We start from the raw sequence: 15,331 nt of genomic DNA on the forward strand, positions 1-15,331 counted from the left end.
TTATTTAAATTTTCTCTTAATAGGGTTACCGTTATAGGATTTGGCAGCAGGGAAATAATCTGAGAATGATGGAGGTGTCATTAAATTGAGCATTACTTTTACTCAGCCAGTCAGTTTATTGCAAGAGATTTGTCGTTTTGCCAGTTTTTTGGTTTTGTTTGTTTCGCTATGCTTGGAACGTACAGCTCAAGGACAGAACCTTGGGAAAATCAGTGTATTTCAACACTGCTAATTTTCACTCCATGGCCAATTTCACATTTGTAAGCAAATGCTTCTCCCTGCCCAATTACACCATTTCTCTGCCAGCGACACAGCCATTCAGTCAGTCAGCTGTCAAAGAGAAAAGCCAAAAAAATTGTAGACAAAAAAATGATCATGAACGAAAGTATTTAGAGCTCCTTGTCTAAATCTAGGGACCTGGACAGCAGTAGTGCAGTAGTTAGAAGACTGCACAATTGACCAAGAGGTTGTGAGTTCAAACACAGGACTACTTAAAATTCCAAAGCCTCAACTGATCAGCTCTGTACTTCATCTGAATAGAACTCCTGTCCTTACTCTGATTCTACCTCACTTACTTTTTAATCATTAGCATGAAAACGTCGAAGGAAGTATGAAACTATCTGCACTTCATTTCCTTGTTTATGGGCACATTTTGGTTTTCTTTGAATACTTTCCATTTCTGTTCCACATTCAAACTCATCCTTAATGGCTTCCAACATGGATTTCGGTAAAAAGCGTGTCTATCATTTCCTACAAACACATCAGGATTTATAGTAAAATAAAATATGTCATACAAAATATAGTACAATTGAAACAGAAATCTGTCTAGTAGACACTTTTATTCAAACAGAGGTTTCTGTTTTTATTCCAATCCCTGTATCTTTACAGGTGCTTTTAACTTTTGGGTATTTACCATCTGGCACTATCCAGTGAGAACTGGCTAACTGTTCCCGCAGTACATCAGCCAAATGAAGATGCCATCCAGATAAACTGAGGTTTTCTTTTTTTTTCTTTTTAAGGTTTATTTGTGTGTTTATAGATAAACATTATATCAGAAAGAAATTTTACAATTGGCTTTTTTTAATTTTTAAAATTAAATAACTTTTTTTTTTTATATATAGCTTTTATTTATATCACTTTTTATTTTTTTAATAAATAATAAATATTATTGTTTTTATTAATATTAATATTCATTATTATTGGATTTTTTTTACACTTAACTTTCTTCATGCACAGTGGAATGAAGGCACTGGAGAATGAATGCACGATTTGCTCTGGTGATTTAGACGTTTCAGTATATTTTCAGCATTCTCTCAGAAGGTTATTTTGCTATAAACTGTTTTTCTTTTCCTTTCACAAGATTAAACAAAAATAATAGCGTTACGGAATAATTAAAGCATATTGTGTGGTGTTTTATTCCTTCTTTACTATATTGTCTTGATTCAATTACAGTTTTGAATTTGTTGAGAAATAATATGTTGTGTTTTTAACCATTTATAGTTACTTTTTATGTTGTGGCCTGTTCGTGAGAGAAAGAAAGTTACTTTGTACATTATAGGTGCTATAAACAGCCATTCCCTCACCGACTTTTCTCTCTTGAAGCTAATAAAACAAAAACCGTAGCTTGTTTTTATTTATTTATTTATTTTACTGAGAAGAAAGCATTAAAAAGTCCTCTGTCCTGAAGACTTTCCTTGTAGAAAGTTTACTGACTGTTGCAAAGAACTTACAATCGAGACCCTGTCAGATTCGAGAATTCAACAATGCTTTGGTATAAGATGTATTTATGGTTAAACCTAGGGGTAGGACCTAAAGCTTGTGAATGTACACATACCTTTTGCTTTGAAATGAACTCAGCGTTTTATAAGCCAGCCTCAGGTGCTCACAACTGACCCTTCCATTGGGTGAATTTTCAATATAATCAAGGGCATAAGAAGTCCCTGTATAAGTGAGCACTTTGAGGGAGGTTTGGGAAAGAAATCAATCAATATATCAAGATTTTCTTCTCTCTCCAAAGGGAATTTGTTTTCTTAGCATTCTGTGGAGTAAGTTGATTTTAAAGATGGCCATTGGTAAAATGGTTATGACCAGTGAAAGACATGACCAGTGAGACAAGACCAGTGTGTCACAAAAAAAAAATACAACTTTCTAATAGTGAGTATAATGTAATCAGGGCTTATTACATGTATTCAGCAAATGAGATCATGAACAGCTCCCCTCATTCATTGTTAGGATTAAGCAGGTTGGCATGGTGGCACAGCAGGTACCTTACAGCTCCAGTTTCCCTACTTCAGTCATGAGCTCAGGTTACTATCTGTGTGGAGTTTCACAGTGTCACCCTGTATCTCGGGGGGGTTTCCAGTAGGTGGATTAATGACACTAAATTGCCCTTAGGGTGGATCCAGGGTGGATTCCCACCTTGCACCCAATATTCCTAGGATAGTCTCTAAATTCACCCTGACCATGTGGTTATTGAAGATGAATGAAAGGATTAAGCAGCCCAATGTACCCCTCTGAGAGGACCTTTAAAGGTTTTGTCTGAAACCCTACAAAAGAGGGTTTGACATTTAGAAAGGGTGCCAAGTATAACTGCTCTAGGATGCTAAATACCCTCAACTATCCAACAAACCCTAAGAAGCTCTTATTTACGAGTGGACATATGAGCTGTCTTCTTGTGCAAGTGCATTTAGCAGCATTTAGAAAATTGCACAAGACAAAAAGTTATCCCTGGGGCCATTGAATAGGCAGAGCGTCCAGGTTGTTCTTCACTCCTTTCATTCCTTACCATAGTTTTTCTGTCCCGAGGAAGAGTACAGGATGTAAATCTCTGGATCGGTCCTGCTGACAGCTTTATGAGACCGGAGGAGTGTATAAGCAGGAATAGGTTCTCTCGTCTTCTCTTTCTTCCTTTCCTGGTAGTGTACTTTTGCCTTGTGACCTTGATGTTCCAGCACCGAGACCATAAAAGAGGATTGTCCGTCTTTTTGTCCACAGCGATGGTCACCTAGCTTACAGTATCAGGGTATCGAGTGATCTGTTGCCTTCCCTTTTGGTGCAAACAACATTTGCAACATATGATATTTTAATTTTAACGGAAAGGTGTGAATGTGATTTTAACAATTGACAGTTGGATGATTGGCTGATGATTGGCTGTAATTAATCTCTCACTCGCAGGTTGATTGATGTCCCTACTATTATTGTGCAGGTTTAAGTTGTTACTTGCATTTAGATCCGATGGTCCTCACGCTCGACTGGGCTTGCCTCTGATTAAAGAAAGAATGGAATGGAAACATACAAATTATGTGTAGAGTGGCATGAAGTTATGTCAGTACAGATAATTTATGACAGTAGCCAGAAGTCTAGTATGTTTTATTGTTCCCAGAGGCTCCCAGTTGGACTAAAGCCAAGGTTTTAACCATGAAGCACACCCATCTACTGTGTTTCTACTGTGTGTCCATTTTACACATACAAAAAAATGTTATGTATTGTCAAGTGTAATTGTACCATAAAAATTAGGGGCAGTAGGTGACAACAGGACGGTTCTTCTCAATAGAAGTCTTTGATAGGACAAGGGTAGTCTTTGGCATTGGTTTAATGGACTGGTCCACCCTCTCTGTTGGTGCCACTGCCATTGTTTCAGCTATATTCTTAAAATACAATAGTGTAGCACATTTATCTTCACTCCTTAGCTTGTTGTTCAAAATCATTGGAAGCAGTCGAGGCTGCAAGTGAGGCACAATTCCATTCCTTTGTTCATTAATCCACTGTTTCATGAGTATCGGGTTTGCAGATGTACACCGTCTAGCAGATTAAATAAAAGGGTTTGGATGCCAGAGCGATGTTCAGGAGGTGCCTCAGGTGAGGAAAAGATATGGAACGTGAGCACTTTCACACACCTGTTGTTTAAATGCTCTGCATTCCAGTGACAGAAACTTGGCAATGGTTCTGCAATGATGATCCTAACTATGAAATAGCTATGAAAGTTATGCTAAGCTAACCCAGGTGGTCATGTGATTTCAGCACCTGATGTGTGCAGGCCTGTGGTGTCTGGTGGAAGGAGACACATCCTGTAAGACCAAACTGGATCCACCTTTGGATGGTACAGAGTGTGGCGCTGATAAGGTAATAAGCCTCTAAAGGTCAAGTGGTCTTTTTTTTTTGTTACACTGAAAAATGCCCCAGGTGCAAAAAGATTTAATCCCTGATGTACAGGACATTGTGGATATTGTAAGTAATACACTAATGATGTTTTTGTATCTTTGTGTCTGTGTGTGTATATGCTAGTGGTGCAGAGCTGGTGAGTGTGTAAGTAAGACCCCGATCCCTCAGCACGTGGACGGAGACTGGAGTTCATGGAGCCAGTGGAGCATGTGCAGTCGAACCTGTGGTACCGGAGCTCGATTCAGACAGAGGAAGTGCGATAACCCTCCGTAAGCCACACACACACACACACATACACACAGTATGATAAAATACAGATGCATGGGTTACCAAAGTAAGTTACAGAACTGTTGACAGAAGCAACACAAAGGATCTCTGTACCTATTTATCCTAATAAAGAGGCAAGGTCTGTGTACCTGTCTGTCCCAGTAAAGGGGCATGGTCTCTGTATCTGTTTGCCCCAATGATGCATAATCTGTGTACCTATTTGTCCTAGTAAAGGGTACATGGTCTCTGTACCTAGTGGTCCCAGTAAAGCATACTCAGTCTCTATTTGTCCCAGTAAAGGAGGCAAGGTCTTTGTACTAATTTGTCCCAGTGAAGGGGGTGTGGTCTCCGTAAAGGTGGTGTGATCTCCGTACCTTGTTGTCCCAGTAAAGGAGGCTTGGTCTCTGTACTAATTTGTCCCAGTGAAGGGGGTGTGCTCTCTGTACAGGTTTGTCCCAATGTAACCTGAATGTCTTGAAAAAGGAGACAGGGGATCTGTAAATATTTGTCCCAGTAAAGGAGCCGTGGTCTATGTAACTATTTGTCAAAGTAATGTTGTCTCTGTACCTATTTGTCTCAGTGACGGAGACACAGTGTCTGTATCTATTTGTCACAGTACAGCAGGCATGGTCTCTGTAACTATTTGTCCCAGTAAAGGAGGTGTGGTCTCTGTACCTACCTGTGCCTCTGTGTCTGTGAGTCTCAGTAAAAGACACATGGCTTTAAACTTTGTCATGTTTAGTTTTTCCCCCAAATTAATATCAAACCATGTGCAAAACACTGTGTCACACTGTATATATATCCAAATTGTAAAATGATGTCCAAATGTGAACTTTAATTGTATTGTATATAAATTCCACCCTACACTACATAATTTCCCCTGCTCCAGCTTAATGCAAAATCCCACAACTAGCATACAATAAACAAAGCAGTTATTTCAAATCCCTGCAGAATTACTGGATCTTCTTGAACACACCCTCATCCTGCAGTCCACAAACACGCTTTAAATCATGTTTCATTTCTGCACCACTGCTCTCTCAGGACAGTCACAGTCACGACTCACTCCAAACCTGAACTGCTTAATGGCTTTGTTTGGATTCTGGCAGAAATTGAATTCCCTTATTACGCTGCTGATGATTTTGACACTTTGAGAGTTAGTTCACAATGGCAGTCAGCCTGCTGGAGTGTGTGTGTGTGTGTGTGTGTGTGTGTTTGGCATGAAAACTCAGGATGTAATAATTCCTTGGATGAGTAGAAAATCCTCTTGTTGCTCTTTGCCAGTACAGGATGCAGTGCTGTAACAAGAGGTGGTCCAGAGGGTTTAAGCCGTACCGTATTTTCTAGATTAGTAGGTGTTTTTTTTTTGTTTTTTTTGCATGTGCTATGACATAAAACAATACAGCATTGTTTTTTTGCTTTGTTTTGTTTTTAAAAAAATATTAAAAGCAACCGATTCACATTCATTTCCATCCTGGCCGTGGCTGAGGAACAAGTAAAAGGTCATCTGTACACCTGCTGCCTGACACCTTGTCTATGCAGTGTCATTAATTACAATGCCTGCAACATTAATCCAGTTTGTACAATAAAGTGCTTCATATATTGATTTCAAATCATACACACACTCCTTTGCACACTCATTTACTCCCTTAATCCTCAAATCTTCTGGGAAACTGATCTCTGTTTCATCTTAAACCTGTCGTTTGACCTTGGCTTCATGTGATGTCAGGTGTGACTGCACCGTCTGGGATGGCAATCTGCTTTCTGGAGCTGGGCAGTGAGCAGCATGCTTGGTTAAGTTGTCGTGTTATTTCATATTTCAGGTTGTGGTCTGAAATCTCAAAAAAGAAAACACACACACACACACACACAAAAGACTATACAAAAAGTTAAGAAAATTATACACTAATGAAGTAAACATTAATAATATACATTCATAAGAGACAAAAAGTATGTTTCTTTTTTCTTTTTCTTTTTCTTACAAAGACTTACACAGTTATTTAATTTATCTTTGGATTAGCAGGTCTGTGCTGCAATTGGTGATATCACCCATGAGCCCACAATCCATCCAAGGGACAGTCTGGGGCATTTCAGGCTATATGAAAAAATATCCTAATGTCTAATTTATGCTTAATCAGAAATGCTTCTGAGCCAGCCAAAACAAATTTTGGACCTAGAGTAGGAATGTGTATACAAAAGCTATTCGTCTTGAACAGCAAAAAAAAAAAGACTTGGTTAGAAGTTTTAGAAACATTATAAACTTAAACTTAACATTGATGGCAGCAATATGAGTGCTGGAAGACTGAATGTTTAACCCAGGTCTTGACCCCGTCTGCAGCTTTTCAGGCCTCCAGATTATGATCTAGTCTGCGGTTTTGTCTGTGTGTAAAGTGAGAGGAAGCCCTCGGGCCAGAAGAACGTGTTCCTACATGGCTGCAGTGGCTCAGAGACTAATTCACTCCTATGTGGTCCCGAAACAGACTGACAGAGTTATGAGCTTTTAAATAGAGGTCACTTCTTCTGGTCACAGGCCATGGCTCTAGAGAGCTACACATAACAGAGACGATCATCCAGATCACACAGTGTGTGGACCAGATACTGACCTTGACTCAGGTCCCTCAGGAAACTCTATTGTGCCATATAATACCAGAGATTTTTTTTTTCCAGTCTTTTCATTTCAACTAATAATGTACTACAGTTTTTAATCTTCATATCAGCATGTTTAAAGAGGAGCATCTAGTTAAGGAAACTGCTAGAATATTTTTGGACTGTTTTTATAAATCAGTAGAAACCCTATTAGTATTCTGCATTATAAATCTGAAAGCAGATTTAAACCCTTAGAATTTTCTTATTATTAAGTTACTATATACAATGCAGTATCATGTTATAGCTTGGAAAAATAAAATGAAATATGCAGATATTCCCTGTAAATTAAGTTGATCAGCAGGTAAAGTTTGGTTTCTGAGGGTTTTTTATTTTTTTGCAATAGAGCAATAATCCAGCTAAAAATATTGGAAGTCTATCTCATCCATAGTCTTTGTAAATATCTTCCCCTGACTGCATTCAGGTAGAGGAGCAGTTTGTAATCATCAGAGATCTCTGATGCTTTGATGACTCTTCCTCATCCTCCCACTTGACTCCACTTCTTTTGTTGAAACTGTATATAGCTATTGATTTGCAAGGGGAAAGAGATAGAGCTCAGCAAAGTTAAAAGCTAATTACCATCATAGTTAGGCTATAACTTCAATGCCGTAGAAAAAAATTAACAGAAGCCTTACTATACCTTAACGTTTCTCGTCCTGGGTTCGAGTCTCGCTCCCGCTCACTGTGTGTGAGGAGTTTGCATGTTCTCCCCGTGCTTGGTGGGTTTCCCCCGGGTGCTCCGGTTTCCTCCCACAGTCCAAAGACATGCTTCTAGGTGGATTGGAGTCTCTAAATTGCCCGTAGTGTGTGAATGCGTGAGTGAATGAGAGTGTGTGTGCTCTGCGATGGGTTGGCACTCCTTCCAGGGTATATCCTGCCTTGATGCCCGATGACGCCTGAGAATAGATCGGATAAGCGGTACAGACAGCGAAAATGAAAAATGATTTTCAGCATTATAAACTGTACCTTTAAGTGAGCAATCTAAGCTCTGGAGATGAAATTGTATCAGAAAGCTGGATGATAATATACTTTCACTCTGAATTGAAATATTTTACTATTTAAATATTTATGGACTCTCTCTCTCTCTATCAGGTATTTTTTTAATTTAATTAATTATGAATGAGTGATTCAGGCTTATATTTTGTTTTAGAATTAAATTTGTTTTAGAATGATAGATTTATGGACACAGGCCTAAGAGAAGGAGAAGGATTGAAGATAAAGACTGCAACAAAAGCGTCATCTAAGAAATAAAAAGAACATTACTCTAGTAGAAGAGTTGTTTTAGAGCTGAGCAAACATTACATGAAATAAAAATGCCTGGTACATGAATTATTTTTAATACTTTTACACTACACAAGAGTGACATATCGTATAGAAATGAAACTATTTCGAAGGAGTCCCATAGAGCAGAAGTACAGTAGGTGCTTTTTAGTTCATTCTTACACCCTCTATCATGAATCAAAAGGCAAAATCATAAATTGCTCCAGTATCAGTTCCAAATATTTACACCCACAAGGACGCCTGGATCCGTTATGATTTCCCTGTGGAATATGTCGGAATGAGTCTGAGTGGGGATATTCATCACACGAAGGCTTGATTTACAGCAGTAAATACTGCTTCATGACACTTCTGTTCAGCTGATTTAATAAAAAAATAAAAAGAATGAATTGAATGATTTTCTTTTCTTGAAACAGCAGGCCCGGTTCCAGCTTTTTAAGGCAACATATCCTGAGATCCCTGCTGCTTAGAAATTAATGCTAACTTAATGGTCTTAGTGTTGTAATTAACTTGACTTTTCCAAGTCTGAGTCATTCAACGTCACAGGTACCATCTGCATAACCTGCTGCTATATTTGACTCAGTGATTAACCTGTGATCTTCAGTCTGACTAAAATGAATCATTTTTCTACTAAATGAGAAGCAATACAAGTTTTAATGGAGGGTCCCAGTGATGGAGGTGTGGCCTTTTTACCTGTCAGTCCTAGTGAATAAAGTGTGACTCCAGTACCTGTTAGTTCTGGTAAAGAAGGTGTACTTGTCTTTTGCAATAAAGGGGACATGACCTCTGTACCTTTTAGTTCCAGTGATGGAGGTGTCAACTCTGTACCTTTTATTCCCACTGATGGAAGTGTGGTCTCTGTATATTTTAATCCGATTGATGGAAGTGTGGTCTCTGTATATTTTAATCCCATTGATGGAGGAGTGGTCTCTGTATATTTTAATCCCATTGATGGAGGAGTGGTCTCTGTATATTTTAATCCCATTGATGGAGGAGTGGTCTCTGTATATTTTAATCCCATTGATGGAGGAGTGGTCTCTGTATATTTTAATCCGATTGATGGAAGTGTGGTCTCTGTATATTTTAATCCCGTTGATGGAGGAGTGGTCTCTGTATATTTTAATCCCAGTGATGGAGGAGTGGTCTCTGTATATTTTAATCCCGTTGATGGAGGAGTGGTCTCTGTATATTTTAATCCCAGTGATGGAAGTGTGGTCTCTGTATATTTTAATCCCAGTGATGGAAGTGTGGTCTCTGTATATTTTAATCTGAGTGATGGAAGTGTGGTCTCTGTATATTTTAATCCCATTGATGGAGGAGTGGTCTCTGTATATTTTAATCCCAGTGATGGAAGTGTGGTCTCTGTATATTTTAATCTGAGTGATGGAAGTGTGGTCTCTGTATATTTTAATCCCATTGATGGAGGAGTGGTCTCTGTATATTTTAATCCCATTGATGGAGGAGTGGTCTCTGTATATTTTAATCCCATTGATGGAGGAGTGGTCTCTGTATATTTTAATCCCAGTGATGGAGGAGTGGTCTCTGTATATTTTAATCCCAGTGATGGAGGTGTGGTCTCTGTATATTTTAATCCCAGTGATGGAGGAGTGGTCTCTGTATATTTTAATCCCAGTGATGGAGGTGTGGTCTCTGTATATTTTAATCCCAGTGATGGAGGTGTGGTCTCTGTATATTTTAATCCCAGTGATGGAGGTGTGGTCTCTGTATATTTTAATCCCAGTGATGGAGGTGTGGTCTCTGTATATTTTAATCCCAGTGATGGAGGTGTGGCCTCTATGCCTGTGAGTCCTGTTAAATGAGGTGTGCTCTTTGTGTCCATTAATCGGAGTGAGGTGAGGTGTGTTAATTAAAGTCCATTAATGAGGCATGGACTCCCACTCCTCAAACCCTTGATTCCACTTAACATAAGGGTGGTGTTCTAGGAGCTACATGAGACCTACATACATTACAAAAATGTGCTCTACTGTACTTCATATTTATTGTAAATAGTTTGTTTAGCTTGTCAACACAAACAACCAGTCACTCATGTATACAGGCTTTACATAATTTTATATTATGTTTTGTTGTTGTAGACCCGGTCCTGGAGGGAAACAGTGTCTGGGGGGCAGCGTGGAGCATAAAGTGTGTGAGGGTCCTCCATGTGCCAAGGGCTCACCTACATTCAGGGATCAGCAGTGCCAGTCTCATGAGCGCCAAGTGGGCAAGAAGAAGAGTCAGTTGTGGACAGCTGTTGTAAATGACGGTGAGGTCTCTCTCTTCCTCTATTTGCACACGCAAACATGCTGTCTTTCATAATGTTCCCTTGAATTTTGGCATGGTACTGTTAAAAGCACTATTAAAGACACTGATAGAAACCTGCCACATACTTTCCTTTATTACGTAGTGCTCAAATTCTTCATGTGCTATTTTTCATGTGCAAGTGTTGGTTTAAGTTCCTCCCTGTGTCTAGGGACCACTGTGGATTTTATGTGTCATGTACAAGCCACAACTTTCCTCCTATTTTTATTATTTTTAATCCCTTAACAATCCAAAAAAACACAAACACTGCTTCACCATAGATCATAAGCTCATATAATATACACCTTCATTTGTCAGGAGTTTGTTTGTATTGTAAATTTATTTTCTTGTAAAGGAGGTTTAGAGAAACAATTTGGGACAAATCCTTAGCCCAGATAAATCTAGAGAAAAGTTTCAAGAACATCATGATTAAATGTTTTGTTAAGGAGGAAATGTTGGTAATATTATTGGTTACTGATTACAACTGACACACAATGATGTCCCACAAATATGATGTTATATTTGATGTGTCACTTTCTCTACTGGCAAATGCAACGTTCATTCAGATTTGTCCAAAATAACCCTTATGGTTTAGTCTCATGAGATTTACAGCAGCAGGAATTTAATTGTATCTTATAATGAAATTGCCACTGATTGAATAAGGGATTTTAATAAGGATTGTTATTCAATTTTAAGCTATATCTATGATCTAATTTCTGTTCTTGACTGACAGGGGTTGATCTCAGTGTGGTCTTCCACTGTTGTATCTAATCTGCGTTTAGTTTCGATGTGTTGTGCATTCTGAGTTGATTTTCTCACTATGGTTATAGAGATCAGCCTATTGAATTACCTTACTGTCTTTCGAACCAGTCTGACCCTAACTGCTTGCATCCGGGCATTTATGTTCTCAGAACATTCTTTTTTAAACACTTGAGGCTGTTGGATATGAAAATCTCAACACATCAGCAGTTTCTGACCTACTCAAGCTAGCCAGCCTGCCATGCCATTGTTAAAGTCACCAAGATAACATTTTCCCTCTGTTTGTAAAGTGAACATTAGCTGTAACCTTAGCAGGTACCTGTAACATTTCATGGAAGTCCTACAGCGGAGTGTTATGCAAATTTTATTGGGGTACCATGTGCACCAGAGACATTCTCAGGTGTAGGAATCTTTTATGGAAAGCTTTGTGAGAGCACCATGAATTTTTATGGGGTCTCATATATTCCCCATGGTTTCTTCTGAATGTCCTACAATAGCTCATGGAGAAACTTGATTATCTTGTAAACATTTATTGTTAATTTTGGTCAGAATCCCCTGGGAAAAGAAAATAAAGAAAGGAGCTTAGTCCTTATTCTGTCTTTATAACTAGAAAAACAAGCCGCAACCCAAAAAGGTTGCTTAACTAGGCTGCTGCATCTTGAATGTAGTACAGGAGAAGCGACACTGTTACTGTTCAAAATATTGCAACTTGCAGATGATCAAGCTGCTGCGAAACACATGTTTGGTAAACCCCACAGCATGCGTCAGACTTTGGTCGTCACGTGAAAAGGACTCTAGCATACTACAAAGCTGTTTTCTTTCCATTTCTCAAATTATATTAATTTTTTGCTTTAGTGCTTTACTCTGCACGATGTTTAATCAAGTTTTGATCTAGCTGAATTTCACTGGAGGAAATTGTTTCAGCTGCCTTCCAAATGTCAATTTTTCACATGCGACCCAGCTTTTTCATAACAGGATGAGGAAAAAAATGTTTATTTGAAATGCCGCTCCTTCGCGCGCACACGCACACACACACACACACAATAATAATAATATCCTTGGAAGGACCTTCCATTGACTTGATGATTAATGCAGCTAAATGCTCTTTTATAACTGAATCTATTCTTAACCTCTGGAACGTAAAGAAAACTTTTTTTGGATCTTTCAATTTTTGTACATATACAGAGGTCCTTTCCTCCGCCAGTCCAAATATATTAATTGTAGGCAGATTGGCATCTCTAAATTGTCCATTGTGTGTAAATGGGTGTGTAAAGTGTGTGTTCGATTGTGCCTTGAGTTGGATTGGTAGCCCATCCAGGATGTCCCTCACTATATGCCCCTGGGGTTGACTCCAGGCTCTGCGATTCTGTGTAGGATAAGCGTTACAGAAAATGAATGGATGGATAGATGGATGGATGGATGGATGGATCTTCTATTAGGGTGAAGATATTTTTTTGATCTAGTGGCACTAAGATATTTTCCATTCCACAGGAGTCTTCCAAACCAAGCCTCCAAACACTTTTATGGTTCTTATCCTGGTTGTCTGTATTTTTTTTCTTACCTTCTAAATCCAAAATGAACCTGAGACTCCTAAACGCAGTTTCCTCCATTTACAACCGACTCAGAATCCTCCATTCACAGAGCCGAGCTGTTAAGGGTTAACGGCTTTGCTTGTGGCAACAGTGGCCTTCTGGCAGGCTTGGGATTTGTGCTCACAACCTTCTGGTCACTGCTCAGCTTTGGTTGCCCCAGATTTAACATACACGTCATCGCTGTCCTTTCTGTCCTGTTCTGTTTTCTTATTTCTCTTATATTATTTTCTCAATTCCAAAGCACACAATTTTAATGAAATTACAGTGCACTAAAAGCCTTTCAGCTTGGTGCAGACAAACCTATACAATAAGACTGTATTTTTCAAGACCACTGACCTCTTTCTTGCCCAGACTGTAGATTGTTGGGCATTCTTGTGTCATTAAATATGATCTTGGTCTAAAACTTGTCTTTTCTTTTCATATGCAGAATGGTTGCCACAAAGTCATTTCTTCTTCTGGAAAACACAGCCTAATTACTGTCACAATGTACAAATGAAGCCAACTAGTTAAAGTAAAGGCCGGTCCTCTATAAGACTTTGTTGGTTATGTCGATCTTGTCTCTGTCATTTTTTTTTTTTGGAATTGATCTTGACTTGGCCTTAACTATTCTTAAGACTTTGGCTTGTCCTGGTCCAAGAACTTGACTCCTTGACTCTTGACTACAGCCCCACTCAACCCTTCTCTGTAACCCAGGGGTGTCCAATCTTATCCGCAAAGGGCCGGTGTGGGTGCAGGTTTTCATTCCAACTGAGCAGAAGCCACACCCGAATCCACTGAAGGCCAAGATCAGTTGATTATCCAGTTGGAATCAGGTGTAGCTCCTGCTTGGTTGGAATGAAAGCCTGCACCCACACCGGCCCTTTCTGGATAAGATTGGACACCCCTGCTGTAACCCATCTCTTCAGATATTTATTTCTAACAAGATTGTGGCATTGTGGGGTCCAAAATTCTGAGACCACACTGTAAATTCAGGATTTTTTTTTTATTTAAAATTTGGATTAAAAAAAAACAAACTTGAATTTGATTTAAAATAAATAAATAAATAAATAAATAAATAAATAAATTAATTAATTAATTAATTAATTAATTAATTAATTAATTAATTAATTAATTAAACAAAGACAGGAAATGTTCAATACTGTATAGAATAGAATAGAATAGAATAGAATAGAATAGAATAGAATAGAATAGAATATCTATTGTTATTGGAACATGTGGCATGTCCGACGAAATTAGGTGCTTTACACATATTACACAGGATACACAAATTACACTTTACACACTTAACATAACTTACGCGAGAAACAGTTACACATATTGCACATAAGAAGACAAATATTGCCCAAGACTACAATATAAGAATAACATTTATCATGAAAGATTCTGCAGATTATTTCTGGGTCACTATATAAAATGAAGCAAAATCCTATACACAAAAGGTCAGACTTTCCTTCAGTCTCATTCCTTCATTTCAAACGACGACTCTGATAGATTTGATCTTACATTGATTTCTATTTACATAAACTGTCATTAATGCAAAAAAGAGGGAACATTCCAAATTAAGAAATTCAGGAATTCAAGATTCTACTTGATTTTAAGTTACGGATTGTAATATCAGTTGTGATACAAAATCTTGCCTAAAAATAGAGAGGAATGCGAAATAGAGGCATTTCCAGATTTCTCAACTTTTGGACCCCACGGATAAATGATATAAATGATCATAATTGTGTGTTTGTGTTCTCAGAGAAGCCGTGTGCTCTGTACTGTACGCCGGTGGGCAGGGACGCACCGGTGCTGATGGCCGAGCGTGTGTTAGACGGGACGCCGTGTGGACCCTACGAGAGTGACTTGTGTGTGCATGGGAGGTGTCAGGTACTGTACTTTTCCCTTTTTTTTTTTGTGTTTTGTTTGTTTATTGTATAATTCATAATTTAATCACTTTTATTTTACTAATTATGTATTAATGTGTTAATCATGTGATATATGAACATTGCAATGTACTCTTGTATAAAGTCTTGCCACTGCTAAACTGCTAGCAATAACATTAAGAAGCAAACTTAGTCACAAACATATCTTGACTAAATGGCTTTATTTAAGGAATTTGGTTCATTTTTTTGATGAACAATTGATTCAACACTACAGGAAACAACATTAGCATTTTTAATTTTGGAGGAAATCCATTAAAATCCACTAAAATGGCTTTCAGTGTGGTAACTGTCATACAGCTGCACTCAAGATGCTCTACTTGTGATGATAAGAGGCTCTATTAATCACTGCTGGCTTTTAAATAGGGCAGATACACACACACACACACACAATGCAAAGTGGTTAGAGTC

At 38.4% G+C, this 15,331-nt stretch overlaps 1 protein-coding gene across 4 annotated transcripts in view; it reads left to right on the forward strand.

Annotated features, from left to right (window-relative positions):
- The window catches only part of adamts17 (ADAM metallopeptidase with thrombospondin type 1 motif, 17), a 145,995-nt gene that overhangs the window by 78,319 nt on the left and 52,345 nt on the right, over positions 1–15,331 (forward strand). For all 4 annotated transcript variants that reach the window (XM_058401858.1, XM_058401857.1, XM_058401856.1 and 1 more), the window contains exons 11-14: positions 4,021–4,122; positions 4,285–4,430; positions 10,440–10,609; positions 14,740–14,867. In XM_058401858.1, coding sequence (XP_058257841.1) covers positions 4,021–4,122; positions 4,285–4,430; positions 10,440–10,609; positions 14,740–14,867 — 546 coding nt within the window. The remainder of the gene's footprint in view (positions 1–4,020; positions 4,123–4,284; positions 4,431–10,439; positions 10,610–14,739; positions 14,868–15,331) is intronic.

The sequence above is a fragment of the Hemibagrus wyckioides genome, linkage group LG10, assembly GCF_019097595.1.
Source record: "Hemibagrus wyckioides isolate EC202008001 linkage group LG10, SWU_Hwy_1.0, whole genome shotgun sequence".
In the NCBI taxonomy this organism is placed as follows: domain Eukaryota; kingdom Metazoa; phylum Chordata; class Actinopteri; order Siluriformes; family Bagridae; genus Hemibagrus; species Hemibagrus wyckioides.